This window comes from Oncorhynchus mykiss, chromosome 27 (assembly GCF_057628025.1).
Source record: "Oncorhynchus mykiss isolate SJ-2025 chromosome 27, ASM5762802v1, whole genome shotgun sequence".
Lineage (NCBI taxonomy): Eukaryota > Metazoa > Chordata > Actinopteri > Salmoniformes > Salmonidae > Oncorhynchus > Oncorhynchus mykiss.
Window position 1 is genome coordinate 5,708,637 of NC_143048.1, and position 16,409 is coordinate 5,725,045.

At 41.8% G+C, this 16,409-nt stretch overlaps 1 protein-coding gene across 1 annotated transcript in view; it reads left to right on the forward strand.

The window, feature by feature from the left end:
- The first annotated feature begins 1,086 nt into the window (after positions 1 to 1,086).
- Positions 1,087 to 16,409, forward strand: part of oafa (OAF homolog a (Drosophila)) — a 30,402-nt gene continuing 15,079 nt past the window's right edge. Inside the window, exons 1-3 of the mRNA XM_021587328.3 lie at positions 1,087 to 1,895; positions 13,419 to 13,553; positions 14,022 to 14,202. Of these exons, the coding sequence (XP_021443003.1) occupies positions 1,665 to 1,895; positions 13,419 to 13,553; positions 14,022 to 14,202 (547 nt within the window). The 5' untranslated portion in view covers positions 1,087 to 1,664. The remainder of the gene's footprint in view (positions 1,896 to 13,418; positions 13,554 to 14,021; positions 14,203 to 16,409) is intronic.

Below are 16,409 nucleotides of genomic sequence, written 5' to 3' on the forward strand. Positions count from 1 at the left end.
TCCGTGGAGCACACCACCACTTGGTTGCAGCAGTGCGTAAGTGCTCCTCCACAGGGTCACCAATCTGGAGGCCACCCAGCAGGCAGTGCATCACCTGGAGATAAGAGATCTGATGGTGAGGTCTGGCTGTGGAACATCACTGCCTTCAGAGGTAATCTACCATTAAATGTGGCACATTGATTGAGCCACCGGTCTCCAGATGTTGCTCTCTGTGTGTAGCACTTCCTTTACACACCTCTGTATTGTCAAAGTTCCCCCTTAAGGACATCATAAAAGTATAATAACACGAGTGAGTAGGAAAGAGGAGTGACTTTTTCCAACAAGGAAATCAGTGAATACCCCATGTGGCTTGACACAACTAGTAATTATCTGAAGTTCACAAGCTATAATTCAATGGTCTCATAAACAATGGATGACATTGGGTTAGATAGTGGATGACTTTGGGGCTGCAGGTAGCCTAGTGTTTACAGCGTTGGGCCAGTAACCGAAAGGTTCTGGATTGAATCCCTGAGCTGACTAGGTAAAAATCTGTAGTTCTGCTCCTGAACAAGGCAGTTAACCCACTGTTCCCTGGTAGGCCATCATTTAAAAAATTTAAAAAATTCTTAGCTGACTTGCCTAGTTAAATGAATGAAATAAAAAAAGATAGCTTTTAAGCGCAAATAAAAAACAATGCCTCTGTATTTTTTGAAATCATGAGAAGTTTTTAGCCACAACTTGTTATATAACTCCATATATAAATTCAGAAAAGAATACGGACTATTTTGATTAGGTGAATTAAAATCCATAATCATATTTACACAAAACATTTCACACAAACTATTATAGCAACTGCAGTAGGTTTATCTTCTTGTGCACTAGTGGCAACAATGCTTCATAATAACAAAAAACGGTATTATAAAAAATCACCTTCTCTTGTGGCCTATACCATACCATATGCTATAATTATTGTGCAAGCTTGGATTTTCTTGTTGGATCACAACCAAATCATCACATCCCCTTGTGCTACATTTCGAGGGTGCTGTGCCTTTAAGAGTTTGTAACGCTCGTTGAATTCACAGCGCCGTCGCTGAAAGTTTTGAGGCCATGCAAGTAGAATACTCTGCTGTAGTTTGGATACCGAAGGAAGTGACGGGACTGAATGGGAGAAAAAAAAAGAAAAAATTATATGAGGATAAAAACAGAAAGCAGAATACGAAGCAACGTGCTGTGTGTACGATCAAGAGAGAGAGAGAGAAAGAGGGATAATACATCTCGCATGATTCTGATATGCATTGAAGTCGTGCGGGTCAAAGTTTTTTTTTTTTGTTACAAAGTAACGTTAGCTGTGAAATGAAAAGCAGAGATTGAATTAGTGATCGAGGTGGGTTTACCTACCTAACGTTACTGTATGCGTTTGACAATTCACCCGAGTCGCGTTAATGTTTGTACACAATCAAATCAATCACGGCATGAATTATAGCGTAAAGCATGGAAGACGAACAACTGGTTGGATTTCATATATATATATATTTTTTTTTTACAAAGAATAGATCGCAAAGGGGCTACCTGTTGAAACTGAAATGCCACTAAATAATGATCTGTTAATATTGAATAGAGACGGTTGGATTTCTCCTGGACTTTAGTATTTCTCCTCTGTCAAGTTCAGTTCTGCGTCTTCTGGAATGTTTGGGAGTTGTTTTCCACCGGTTTCAGCTCGAATAAATACATTTCTCTGGGCACTAATATTCTTAACAACGTTCGGACTTTGTTCAGAGCTGAAAGTTCGTGTTCGTTTAGCTGATGGACAAATCACAGAGGAAGTTCTAGAAGCAGACAGTGAAAAAGACTCCATCACACTTGAGTTCAAACAGCAAGATGGAACTCTTATAACGTTTGTCGCTGACTTCAAACAGGTGAGCGGTACCAAATGTGTTTTACCCCACACCCTCATTGTTTTGTGTTGGGTTATTGCCCAATGACCACCTATGTTGCCAGCCTGATCAGCGGTAACGCAGATGTTGAATGCAGACTATTATACCTCCATGTAACTCATTTAGAAAACAGTACACCATAGCCTAATCGTGTTAGTCTAGCCTGTGTCATTTCAGTGCTGATGAGTTGACTCCCTGGCCATGGGCCCTCCTCTCCTCATGCTGGTAAATTCCTCAACATGCATGAGTGGATAATGTGAGGTGGCACAACAAACTGAATATTGAATTAGACTCTCACTTGTAAGGATCGGTTTAGGAATGCTATTTTTACTCTTTTGCAAGACAACTCATCTTTTACTCTGAGCCTGCTCAGTCCTATCAACACGGAAGGGCCTAGTCGGAGAGCAAGGGCATCCACCTACTCCAGTGATTCACAAACTTTGTGCCAGGGACCGGAAAGATATGGTCCTTCTTTCTTGCAGGACCAGTTACATTAAACAAATGGCTACATTTAAAACTAGCACAAAATAAGCAACTAAGACTAAACCACTGCCCGCTAACCACAAGGGACCCGTCAGCAATATCTCCAGGACTGGTGCTGGTTCATTGGCCAGAGGTTGAGAAACACTGATCTACTCACTGCTTCAGTGTGACATGTGAACCAGCAAACATGCAGCCTGTTCCCCGGGTGCCTCTGGTCACTGTGCACTACTCTCAGACACAGACCAAAGGCATGCGTCTGTGATTGTTGCAGTCCCACAGAAACTGACAGCCTGGCAAGAAGTGAAGGGGGAGATTTTCTAGGATTAAGTGGGCATGTCTGACCTTTTTTGATCTGTGGTTTGGTTCGCAAATCAAATGAGAAATGTTGTGATTAAAAGAGGCTGGCACGTTGCCAAATCGGTGATGACACATCTGAGCACATCACACCATGGTGGTGAAGCCTGTTTAGCCAAATTAGCTACAGGCACAGGGCTCTTTCCTCTTGGTTTCCTCTCTGTTTGATCAGTTCCACTTGGAGGCCTGCCTCTCCATTCTGTTTACATGTGGTTCTCATTCAACTCTCTATCTCAAGTATTTATGGGAAGAATTTACTGCTCGGATCCGCATCTGGACAGGAAAGCTCTTAAACAGGGCATATCAAACGATGGGTAGCAGTAAATGGACAGAGTAGATCTATATGAATGGATTTGTTGCTGTAATAAGTTTGTTCACGGGACCAGCCAGCTAGGTGTGTAGATGCTGTTTTTATCAGTCATAGCCTCATGCCAAAATCCCCATGAGTTGGCATGGGTTGTGGGAACAGGAGTCCTGTAATCTATGGGATCAGTACAACTATGAGAATCGGAATGAGTCATTCCGTGATAAGAAGAGGGGGGATGAACTGAAAATTTTACACGAACATGGACGCGTGGCGAAATGATATGGCTACCTAACAAACCACACCTCAATCTGTAGGAATGGATTCTTCTTATTCCCCATTTGCATGAAAACAGCTGGAATGTGTATATTAATTTACCATGTTCAAGCAAGCACTTGACCCCAAAATGTAGCCCCTGATTCCCCAAAGTTTAATTTGACTAAAAAGGGAGATGTAATTGCCAAAGTCTCTATACTAAAATCAAAAGACCACTGTTTTACGTTGAACTCCAATGTTGTGGCACATTCAGAATTACCCAGACGTAGCAGTTATGATAACAGAACTAGAGCCATCATAACATTGCTTTTGCCAACCTGATAAGGTAATGATTACATTAAAACAAGTAGGGCAGGGTACCCCAACCGAATTTGGCCCGCTGGTGTTTTATTTTTATATATAATGATTACGTGTGTGTGTGTGTGTGTGTGTGTGTGTGTTGTTGGACTGTAAAAACACCAGCAAATCAGCATTAAAAGTTATTTTAATTTTGGAAATCTGTTCCAAAGTATTCCCACGCATAATAGAGAGAGAAACAGTATATGATCGTGTACAAATGTAAGCAAGGTTTGAAATATTGATTTAGTTCAATATTATATCAGTTTGGGCTTCTTGCGGTCAATTTGCAGCTGACAAATTATTTGTAATTATGTTCCGGCCCCCTGACCATCCTCTCAAAAAAAGTTGATGATCCCTGAAGTAGGGCATCCTATCCTAATTATTGTATTTTTTAGTCTCTAGTCTAAGACGACCTAATATGAAAACAAGTGTACTGTTACCTTGAGTGAAAAGCGAAACCTCCCCAGAGTTTCACTTCAGGGCACAAACTCACTCTCCAGCCCACGACACGGGTGGAATAAAATAGAGTTTCAGTCCTTCCTTTTCGAAGACAATCAACTGGGAATGTCTTAACATTTTTGAGGGGGAAAAATATATTGGAATGGTCACGATGATGCAGGCCAGGCCCGCACACACTCATCAGTGAGAGAATGTTTGTGGTCTTTCCCAACAGTTTGAATGTGAACCACAAAACTAGCTTGGCTGTGTCCCAAAGGGCACCTTATTCCCTAAACGCTGAGTATATATACCCTTTCCCCTCAAAACAGCTTTAATTTGTCGGGGCATGGACTCTACAAGGTGTTGAAAACGTTCCACAGGCATGCTGGCCCATGTTGACTCCAATGCTTCCCACAGTTGTCAAGTTGGCTGGATGTCCTTTTGGTGGTGGACCATTCTTGACATGGGGAAATACCCAGCAGGGTTGCAGTTCTTGACACAAACCGGTGCACCTGGCACCTACTATCATACCCCTTTCAAAGGCACTTAAATACCTTGCCCATTCGCACTCTGAATGGCACACATACGCAATCCATGTCTCGAGACTTATAAATCCTTCTTTAACCTGTCTCCTCCACTTCACCTACACTGATTGTAGTGGATTTAAGGGATCATATCTTTCACCTAGACTGACCAGGTGAACCCATCATGGAAAGAGCAGGTATTCTTAATTTTTTTGTATCCTCAGTGTATATAGGGAAAACACCAGGAGACAACAAACATACTATTTACACAAGGGAACATAATATTATTTACAGTACAGTTAAATTAGATCTTTAGATAGAGGATACAATATGTTATATCACATCCAGCTGTGATTGGGAGTCCCATAGGGTGGCGCACAATCGGCCCAGCGTCGTCCGGGTTTGGCCGGGGTAGGCCTAGGCCGTCATTGTAAATAAGAATTTGTTCTTAACTGACTTGTCTAGTTAAAGGTTACGCACACACTGACCAAAAAGTTATTTTGTTAGAGTTACGTATGTCCCCATTACTAGTAAAACATAATCAAAACCTATTTCTTTCACTTACTTGCTGTGCTGTTTCGTCGTTCATTTGTTCAGTCGTTTCATTCTCAACCAGGATTTCATCATACATGTCAAGCAGTGAAGTTTCAGCTCTCTCTGTCCGTGGCTTCTCTTCCTCGGTGCACACTGTCACTGTGTCCGTTTCCATATTGTTCAGCTGTGTATGTAACATTTCACGTAAACCCTGTTTCTTGTCTGCCTCGAGGTAGCGGTCCTTGTACATAGCATCGAGCATGGTGGCGACACAGTAAAGAGAGTGCCACCGAATCGCTTGTGCACAGCCTGTGTTGGCAGTTTTGTTGAGCAGGCGTTTCAATGCCATGACTGAGAGTATCACGTATTCTGCAGGCGCAGTTGATGAGCTTATTTCTCAAGTCAGTTGTTCGAGTGGAGCTAGCTAGCGTGTGCAAGGTTCAAACATGTTCTCAAGTGCCATTGAAATGGCATCAGCGGTATGATAACCAGCATATTCATGAGCATGCAAAACGACTTTCCTCAGTACGAAATCCTCAACGACCCACTGTGCTATCGGACTTGGCATGCTCATGGGCTGATATTTTACTGGTCCAAATGTCAGTCGTGAAGCTAATAGCAGTGATGCTATTACTGTGTGACTCCGGTAGGGCAACATTTGAAAAATAGAGCACTTGGTAGTATGTACCGGCGCTCGACCAATCAGTGAAAGCCAACATTACCCACAACCGAGAACGGTTGATTGTCAAGGGCAATGATTTCCATTATCTTGGTGTTAATGGATTTAGCCTTTTTTGAGTTCTCGCTGAAATGTTCTTACTCTTTTGAATGCCTGCTCGACTTGTTGACTGCTCGATCCACACTGCGGACATTGTGGGCTAGGTTAGGAATGCTGTGTTGCACGTGTAGTGCAACATTTTACGTGGCGTCATTACATCATGTACCTGTACACTACCATTCAAAAGTATGGGGTCACTTAGAAATGTCCTTGTTTTTGAAAGAAAAGCACTTTTGTCCATTATTAAATAACATCAAATTGACCAGAAATACAGTGTAGACATTGTTAATATGTTAAATTACTATTGCAGCTGGAAACGGCTGATTTAATGGAATATCTACATAGGCGTGCAGAGGCCCATTATCAGAAACCATCTGTTGTGTCTATGGCATCATTCAATTTTGAAGACTTATTTTATCAAATCAATTCTCTTATTATTACATGATTAAACTAAGAATTTAAATGTAATTAACTAGGAAGTTGGGGGCAGTAAGGAAAATCTTGAGATTATAAAGTTATAATTTTCCTAATAACTTCAGATATTTAACATCTGATCAATTAGTCTTCTAATTAATGAATTATTCTTTACCTCATGTTAGTCTCATTCCAAACATTGTAAATGGTTGGTTATCTGCACGAGCCCCAGGCTTTACTATGAGTTATCTATACATAAATTGTCTTAATCATTTATTTACTAACTAAATAATAACAAAAATGCATAAACAAACACAGTAGATATGGTTACAATGAAATGATAGGGGAGGTTCCCTAGTGGACTAAGCCGATATGACGGCTTGGCGGACAAAGGGTGTGGACTGAGAAGGGTGGGAAAGACACTCACTATACAGTTGATAATTATATTAATTGAAATGCTAATCCTTTGCACTTGAACGATCACTCATTTGGGAATAATTGCAATCAATCAATATATTTACGCACCAGTGTGTCATCGTGGTCTCTGTTGGAATCGTCAGTCCCTTCTGTTGGAAAGTTCATCCGAGCGTCTCTCTCTCTCTGCTTCCCTGAAGTCTTTCGTGGTTAGAATGGTTACTTCAGAGTACCATTCAGAAATGTTCTTATAGAATAGATGTTTCGGCGTTTGTCGGTCTTCGCATCCCAGGTTGATATAATTTCTAGCTGCAGACTAGTAATTAATATCTAAGATTTGCTCCTATTCTGTCGGGATCGATAGTCTGTGTTTAACCATTTCCAGCCGTGTAGCCAATGCTCCACGTGGTATGGTTAGGAATTCAACAACCTTCGCTTAAACTGAGATTTTTGTTGTTTTGTCTGAACTCAACTTGTGCCCCCTCGGTGTCCATCGAGGTACGCATGGTCTGAAGAGGATTTCTTCAGGAGGGTTTTTTATTCGTAACAGTAGAAAAGGGCTGTTCCATGACACTAGATCATGTCTGTGCTCACGGTGGTGGGCCCGATGACTTGGTTAACTTTAAGGAATACAATTCTTTCACATTAAATGTTTTGCATCATATTACATCATTTCACAAATAGTTATATTTTTTACACATTCATTTTATACAAGAATTAGATGCAAACACCCTAATTGAGAAATGTACATATTCAGAGATAGTCATGTGTGTTTCCTGCCCTCTCTGAGGTCACCAAATGAAACACACTCGTCATACCCTTACATTTAGGAGTTTAGGAGTTCGCCATGTGAAATCGTTTGTTCTCTCTGTCTCTTTCTGCATGGCCCGGGGGAGAGGGTCTCCTCCAGGAATTTACGACCTGAGATAAGTGTGTGTGTGAGAGAATACCCAAAAAGGACCATCACTCCTGTGTTCCAATGGCACGTTGTAAACTATTCCAAGTTTATCATTTTAAAAGGCTAATTGATCATTAGAAAACGCTTTTACAATTGTTAGTACAGCTGAAAACGGTTGTGCTGATTTTAAAAGAAGCAATAAAACTGGCCTTTAGACGAATTGAGTATCTGGAGCATCAGCATTTGTGGGTTTGATTACAGGCTCAAAATGGCCACCAGAAACAAATACCTTTTCTTCTGAAACTCATCGGTCTATTCTTGTTCTGAGAAATGAAGGTTATTCCATGTGAGAAATTGCCAAGAAACTGAAGATCTCATACAACGCTGTGTACTACTCCCTTCACAGAACAGCACAAACTGGCTCTAACCAGAATAAAAAGAGGAGTGGGAGGTCCCGGTGCACAACTGAGCAAGATGACAAGTACATTAGGATGTCTAGTTTGAGAAACAGACGCCTCACAAGACCTCAACTGGCAGCTTCATTAAATAGTACCTGCAAAACACCAGTCTCAACGTCAACAGTAAAGAGGCGACTCCGGGATGCTGGCCTTCTAGGCAGAGTTCCTCTGTCCAGTGTCTGTGTTCTTTTGCCCATTTTAATATTTTCTTTTTATTGGCCAGTCTGAGAAATGGCTTTTTCTTTGCAACTATTTAATACATTTTAGAATAAGGCTGTAACGTAATAAAATGTGGATAAAGACGAGGGTCTGAATACATTCAAAATGCATTGTATGTGTGACCGATACTATAATTGTAGCTTATTTGTCTCACACATACACACTGGTTGAGATGAGCAACAGATGTTGGGAATATACCTGACACACTATCACTTTAAATTTACTGCCCCTGTACCAACAATGCCACGGTCGTGTGAACGGGAACATTAGCTCTCTCTTAAGTCTTTTATCGGTGTTCATAAATGTATTGTGTTTCACAACTCCCTCAGCCCTCCGGCTGTCTTATGTCTAGATATTCTCTCTTCAAAGAAAAGGTAATTATGAAAACGCCCAAACAGTAAGCAACTCTTGGGATGAATTGATTTATTTCTATCACACACCCACTTGTTTGTAAAGAGCAGCGAGCACGGCGGTTAGCCTTTTATGAGCAGACTCGTGGGGCGATACATACATCTCTGATCCGTATGGCGGCTGCCCATCCCTTTTATATCCTTTCATAGCCATCGCATATCTCCCAGTAACCTTGGACAAGTAGTTGGAAACTTGAACAATAACTTGGACCCCGTTGCAGTTCAATTACCCTAGCACCTTTTTTTGTTTCCAACTTTTCATTATTATCTGGGTGGCTTACACGTTATTCGGTTGCTCGTGTGGGAATTATGTGAAATTTCTCTCAGCATTTCCTCGTGAACATTGAAGTGGGGTTCGGTGTGCATTGCGTCCGAAGTCGACTCATTTACCAGATCTTATGCTTGACTGAGGCCATCCCACTTTGTCACTTGCACAAACTTGTCAGCCTTTTTTTAACGGGCAAGCAGTGTCACCTTTTCCAGGAAATGTTGTGGTTTTAGGAGTGTATGCCACACAAGGTTAGAGCTCTTGGACCACAGGGGCCATCCAGTGAATCCATCCACTGCAGTTGTTTAAGGCCCCACTACTGCACTGCATATGGGAAGGATATGGACTCCAACTCCCACCATGTATTGATCCCTGTGTGGAAGATCTGCTCCACAGATAAGAAATGGGTAGTTGCTCAATACACAGGACCTGCAGGGCATTTCCTCAGAATATCTTTTAAGTTTAGCAGACAGTCAGCATGCACACTAAAGAGGGAGGTGTGGAGGAAGAATGGTGTCTACTTTCTTTCTCTTAAGACAAGCTGCTTTCTGACAGTAGCCTTGTTTTGGTGTTGCAAAATAATTTGGGCTACATTGTTATTCTAGGCCAAGTTTGCTGTTTTGGCGATTTTTAGCCTGCTGTTTTCAGAGCCTGTTCCCATTTTTATTTTTTTTGTTGTTGTAGCCAACTCACTCCTGTGGTTGTTGGCTACACAGCACGAACAGAGCCTTTCTCCCATACTCATTGTCCTCCACTCTGGGCTGCTCTCCCTGAGGACTGCCTCCTGGCCTCGTCCACTAGCGGATGTCTTTATTCTGCTCTGGGTCGCCAGGCAGATGTTGGGCTTTGAACACTGCTAATAATAAAAAAAGGTCTCCTGTCGTTCCCACAGTCGGAGACAGGCAGGAGGGGAAAGGGCAGGCACAGTAACGCCAAATACCTTTTGAACTTTTCGCAATCAAATGCTCCACAACACTAGACCTTTTTTGAATTAGATTTTTATGACAATGGATCTGGTTTCTGCTTGTTTTAGCCCATCTATATTCCCTTTTTGGACTGCAGCTCAACAAGGAAAGCCAGGCACCTTGTAGAATCAACACTAAGAGATACGTTCTATCGGACATGGCCAATTTTCTATGTAATTTTCTATGTATGTAAAGTTTTAACTTTCTGGCTAACTGGTTTTCAATTGAAAGGATGGCAAGGCGGTTCAACCTGTCTTGGCACATTGTAGATCTTTTAGTTATTTAAAAAAATAAATAATAATAATCAGCTTACTGAAGGAACGTTCGCCTCCAGCAACTGTTACAGGAATTGTACAGAAGAGTCTCAGTGCAGCGCACACCTCTCCAAAAATGCTCTGTGGCTGCAGCTTGTGGATGGCATTTAGGAGCTCTACAGGACGAAGACCATCTGAAAAAAGTGGCACCATATCGTCTTTAATGTCGCACTTCATTTTCAAATCCACATGTGAGGTCTTTGGTGTACTTGTTTCTCAATTTATGGCAAGATAACCACATTTTCTGTTACTTACATTTATGAAAATGACTGAATTGGTGTAAACTCCTTGCATATAGCTTAAATTGTGTGGAACCGCATGTCCAAATTACTGATTGAACTATCCAGAGCCACAAAACACTTGTGAAATCCAGTGTCTGACTTCTGTTAATTTGCTATGTCATCTTCAGTCTCATCAGGGAAACTCCTCTGCTCCTCTACACCAACTAAGTGTGCCAATCAGTGCACTGACATTTTAAAACATTAGATAACAAATGGGCTTGGACTCCTAGGAAATGAAAGGCTAATTTTCTGAATGTCAAATGAGAAGACATGTCTGTTCATTTTAGATCAATGCAATACACTCATTTTGTCAGGGATGTTGCTGAATGTTGGGTAAAATGCATAATTCTATATAATTATGTGACCATATTTCTGCTTTTAGCAGATGGGCTTATTTTATCATGTTTTCTCATAGCACTTGGCACATTTTAATTTAAAGCACCAATATGTAGTTTTGGTAAAAAGCTGAAGGATGTAAATGTAACCACTCAAATTCATAAACGGCTATGGCGGCAAGGACAGACCATACATGATGTCATCTTATAACTTTAATTTATTTTATTTTATTTTTTTACAAATATTGGAGTCAATCAATCTTATATTTTGGGCTCTGATGGGGTTTCATGAGGAATAAGTCTTATTTCAATAATCAATGGGTATAGATCATTCATTCAAATGGATGTACCAATCAGATTGCATTTTTAAAACTTGTTCACAGAAACCCAGTTACTGGTTCTGATAGAACAAAGCTCCTGATTTTTTTATTTAAAATATTTTATTTCATTGTTTTACAGATTCTCCTGACTAGTGTACAAAACAAACTTCTGTTTAGGGACATATTTAAACATGAAAATGCTTGAATAAAAACGACAAGCCGTACAGTTGTTACAGTCCTATCACACAGATGTGTCAACGAGTTGAGTTATCTTTTGTCATTTTAATTGTCAATCTTTTAGGTTTGGGCAGCTGTGGATACCACCAGTTGCAGTCTCTGAAGTGCAAGGGAAGTAGAGTGGGCCAACAGGAAGGGTTACACACACTCCTCACCCATTAGCATTCCTGTTTGCGTCCCAAAGGGCACCCTATTCCCTACATAGTGCCCTGTGGGCCCTGGTCGGGGTACCATTTAGGACACAGCTCCTATCGATCGATTAGCTCTTTGGCCCTAGCCCCTTAGCTGTTTGCGAATCTGGACAACTAAATCAGGTGGAGCTTCCATCATATTTGTTCCACCTTACAGATAACGTCAAAGGGTTAGGGCCAGAGGTAAATGGTAGGGAGAGAATTGGAGCCGACTATCTATGCAAATTGATTTGAGGTGGCCAGTAGCTTGTGCTCAGTCACCATCTGCTGCTAAAGAAATGTGCCTTTGCTGACAAGGTATTTGCATAATGCACTGATTTAAAAAAAACATTACCAACCCACTTTCCAGATTTTTTAAGTAGGATCTATCTAGCTTAGGTTTTAATACACTCTCTCATGGTGCGTTGCTCTTGACATGGCTTATTTGCATCCTGTCATCATATGAGCAGGGGTACTGCCTTTTAGCCATTTTCTGACACCGCCCATCATTGGTTGCACATTTTCTCACTTATCCTGTAACCTAATGTCTGTCTTCTCGAGCGCACAGTGTTGCTGTGGTAGTTAGGCCTGGGACTGGGAGGGTGCCAACCTAGTGTGGCTTGGCACGGAGCTTCTGTTGCAGCCCAAAGTTAGGACTACTCCATGATCCTACTGGTGCTGTTGTATTTATAGAACAGAGAGTGTCATCTTATTTGTTTTTAACAAATGATAGCCATTTTACCGGGTTAGTGAAACCACCCCAAAAATGCCATAAATGGTTTTAAAATAAAGTGCAAAAAAAAACACTTCCGTTTTTTCCTTTTATGAAGTTCACACACAGTAGGTCTCCAACATACTTTAGAGCAGGATGTTAAATGTAACACATAGATGTCACCCAGTCGTAACACCTGCCATAACACAATGCTGGGGTTGGAGAAGCCTTGTCTGCACTACCATGTCCTCCCCTTGTAATACCCCCCCCCCCCCCCCCCCGCTCTCTGCCTGGGTTCCCCCCCCTATGATGTTGGTTTCAGAGGAGAGGAGCAGTGCTGCTTTCCTGTAATTACCCTGAGTGTGCCAGGAGCAGTCCCTCCGCGGGCTGTCTGGTTCTCCTCGGAGTGTGTGTGTGTGTGAGAGACACGTCAGGGAAGGGAGAGCTGATGAATGGGGGAGACAGGTCTGTGGCTTTGCTGTCCTCGGCTGGAACTTCTCTTTATGGCCTTGGGGCTGCAGCCAGATCTCTCGTTCGGTTGCCAACAGCAACAAAGTCGTGGTAAACCTTCCTTCCAACATCTTCATTTTTCTACTTTGTTCACATGAAGAGTATAATGAGATGATTCATCTTTTGAAGTTATGGGTGTTATAGTTTAAGAAGAACTCTTTGGGCACCGATTTGACTGTGTAAATAAGCAGTGTTAGTGAAAGGAGACTGAATGTGAATTTATTTCCAAATCTCTCATTCTAATGTGGTTTAGTGTGTAACAGTGCAGATGCAGAATGAAGGGTTCAGTTGCTTAACTTGCATTCCAACCTTGTTTCAAGCCTACTATACTGGTCCAAAACAGTATGGCACACCCTAGCAAAACGTTTTAAAAATGGTAAATTAAAATCTTTCTTATTGGACAAGTCCAGGAAGTCCCTCGCTGTTTCAATTGTTTGTTTGTTTGTTTGTTTGTTTTCTTCCGTATGGTGCATAATGAACACGACCCAGATCCTATGCAGTTCCACTTACCCTGCCTCACAATCGGTCTCCCTCCTTCCCTCCCCTTCAGCATGTGAAGATCTTCCGGGCGCTCATCCTTGGGGAGCTGGAGAGGGGCCAGAGCCAGTACCAGGCCCTGTGCTTCATCTCGCACCTCAACCACAATGAGTTCATCCCCAGCGAGTCCATGGCCCGACTCAGACAGGTATGTCACCCACCGGGGTTCAAACCCGGGTCTCAGGTGCTTCAAGGCTGTTAGTTGCTGAGTTAAAGGCATTAGCTCAGGGCGCTAACAGAAATATTCAGGTCTCAGGCAAGTTTAGTCAACGCATGAGTGGATCCAAACCTCCTCTGCTACATGTGCACTAGTAGTACAGAGAAATTAACTTTCTTGAGTTGCCTTGTTTGAATATGTTGAAAGTGTATCCTTCCTCTCCTTCAGGTAATCACTGATCTAACATGATACTTCCTAGCAAGTGGGTCCTATGTAGCTCCACCTATTCCTGCTATGTCAGATCAGTGATAATGCCAAAGGAAGGGTACAGGGAATAACAAATAATAAGGCCAGTGGGCATCCTTGCTGGGAGTGTGGGGGGAAGTGAATGAGCATTATCCCATTTGATAAATCAAGTGACCATGGTGACATGACTGACTTTGTCCTGCGGTCCACCAGAAAAACCCTCAATCCATTCGCACGGCAGAGGAGAGGCGGGGCCTGGACCAGCTGACCATGAACGTGGCAGTGAACCTGAGCCAGGCTTGGCAGCTCAGCAGCCACATCCACAACATGTGCAGCGAGGCCCGGGAGGCTATCTACACCCGGGAGAGGGACGTCAAACATTGGCTGGAGAGAGGTCAATAGAATGAATATGTGGGCACATCGTCACAGATTTGAATTGATTTTGGGCAACGTGACAAGTACAACAAAATGCACAATGTGGATCCAGAGGATATCGCTTGAAAGTCTTAATTAAAACGCTTATTTCCAAAGTGGTCCTCAATGGTAAAAACAATAACACATAATGATTAAAATACAAGACAACATTACGAATAACCATAAATATGAATTTATATTGACATCCTAAAAAATGGCACTATTCACTACACTTCTCCCTAACCTTAAAGATCAACCATATTAAAACAATCATTTTTTTTATTGTTTTTTTATTTCACCAGGTAGGCAAGTTGAGCACAAGTTCTCATTTACAACTGCGACCTGGCCAAGATAAAGCAAAGCAGTTCGACACATATAACAACACAGAGTTACACATGGAGTAAAACAAACCTACTGTCAATAATACAGTAGAAAAATAAGTCTATATACAATGTGAGCAAATGAGGTGAGAAGGGAGGTAAAGGCAATAAATAGGCCATGGTGGCAAAGTAAATACAATATAGCAATTAAAACACTGGAATGGTAGATTTGACAGTAGATGAGTGTGCAAAGTAAATACAGTAGGGGAAGCGGTAGTTGTTTGGGCTATTTATAGATGGGCTATGTACAGGTGCAGTGATCTGTGAGCTGCTCTGACAGCTAGTGCTTAAAGCTAGTGAGGGAGATAAGTGTTTCCAGTTTCAGAGATTTTTGTAGTTCGTTCCAGTCATTGGCAGCAGAGAACTGGAAGGAGAGGCGGCCAAAGGAGGAATTGGCTTTGGGGGTGACAAGTGAAATATACAGTGTGGAGAACAAGTATTTGAAGCACTGCTGATTTTGCAGGTTTTTCTACTTACAAAGCATGTAGAGGTCTGTAATTTGTATCATAGGTACACTTCAACTGGAGAGACGGAATCTAAAACAAAAATCCAGAAAATCACATTGGGGCGGCAGGGTAGCTTAGTGGTTAGAGTGTTGGACTAGTAACCGGAAGGTTGCGAGTTCAAACCCCCGAGCTGACAAGGTACAAATCTGTCGTTCTGCCCCTGAACAGGCAGTTAACCCACTGTTCCCAGGCCGTCATTGAAAATAAGAATTTGTTCTTAACTGACTTGCCTGGTTAAATAAAGGTAAAATAAAAAAAATTAAAAAAAAACATTGTATGATTTTTTAAAGTAATTCATTTGCATTTTATTGCATGACATTTTTTTTTTTTATTATTATTTTTTATTTCACCTTTATTTAACCAGGTAGGCTAGTTGAGAACAAGTTCTCATTTGCAACTGCGACCTGGCCAAGATATAGCATAGCAGTGTGAACAGACAACACAGTTACACATGGAGTAAACAATAAACAATAAACAAGTCAACATAATAGAAAAAAAAGAATCTATATACATTGTGTGCAAAAGGCATGAGGAGGTAGGCAATAAATAGGCCATAGGAGTGAATAATTACAATTTAGCAGATTAACACTGGAGTGATAAATGATCAGATGAACATGTGCAGGTAGAGATACTGGTGAGCAGAAAAGTAAATAAAATAAAAACAGTATGGGGATGAGGTAGGTAAATTGGGTGGGCTATATACCGATGGACTATGTACAGCTGCAGCGATCGGTTAGCTGCTCAGATAGCAGATGTTTAAAGTTGGCGAGGGAGAGAAGTCTCCAACTTCAGAGATTTTTTGCAATTCGTTCCAGTCGCAGGCAGCAGAGAACTGGAAGGAAAGGCGGCCAAATTAGGTTTTGGTTTTAGGGATGATCAGTGAGATACGCCTGCTGGAGCACGTGCTACGGGTGGGTGTTGCCATCGTGACCAGTGAACTGAGATAAGGCGGAGCTTTACCTAGCATAGACTTGTAGATGACCTGGAGCCAGTGGGTATGGCGACGAACATGTAGCGAGGGCCAGCCGACTAGAGCATACAGGTCGCAGTGGTGGGTGGTATAAGGTGCTTTAGTAACAAAACGGATGGCGCTGTGATAAACTGCATCCAGTTTGCTGAATAGAGTATTGGAAGCTATTTTGTAGATGACATTGCCGAAGTCGAGGATCGGTAGTATAGTCAGTTTTACTAGGGTAAGTTTGGCGGCGTGAGTTTAGGAGGCTTTGTTGCGAAATAGAAAGCCGACTAGATTTGATTTTGGATTGGAGATGTTTGATATGAATCTGGAAGGAGAGTTTGCA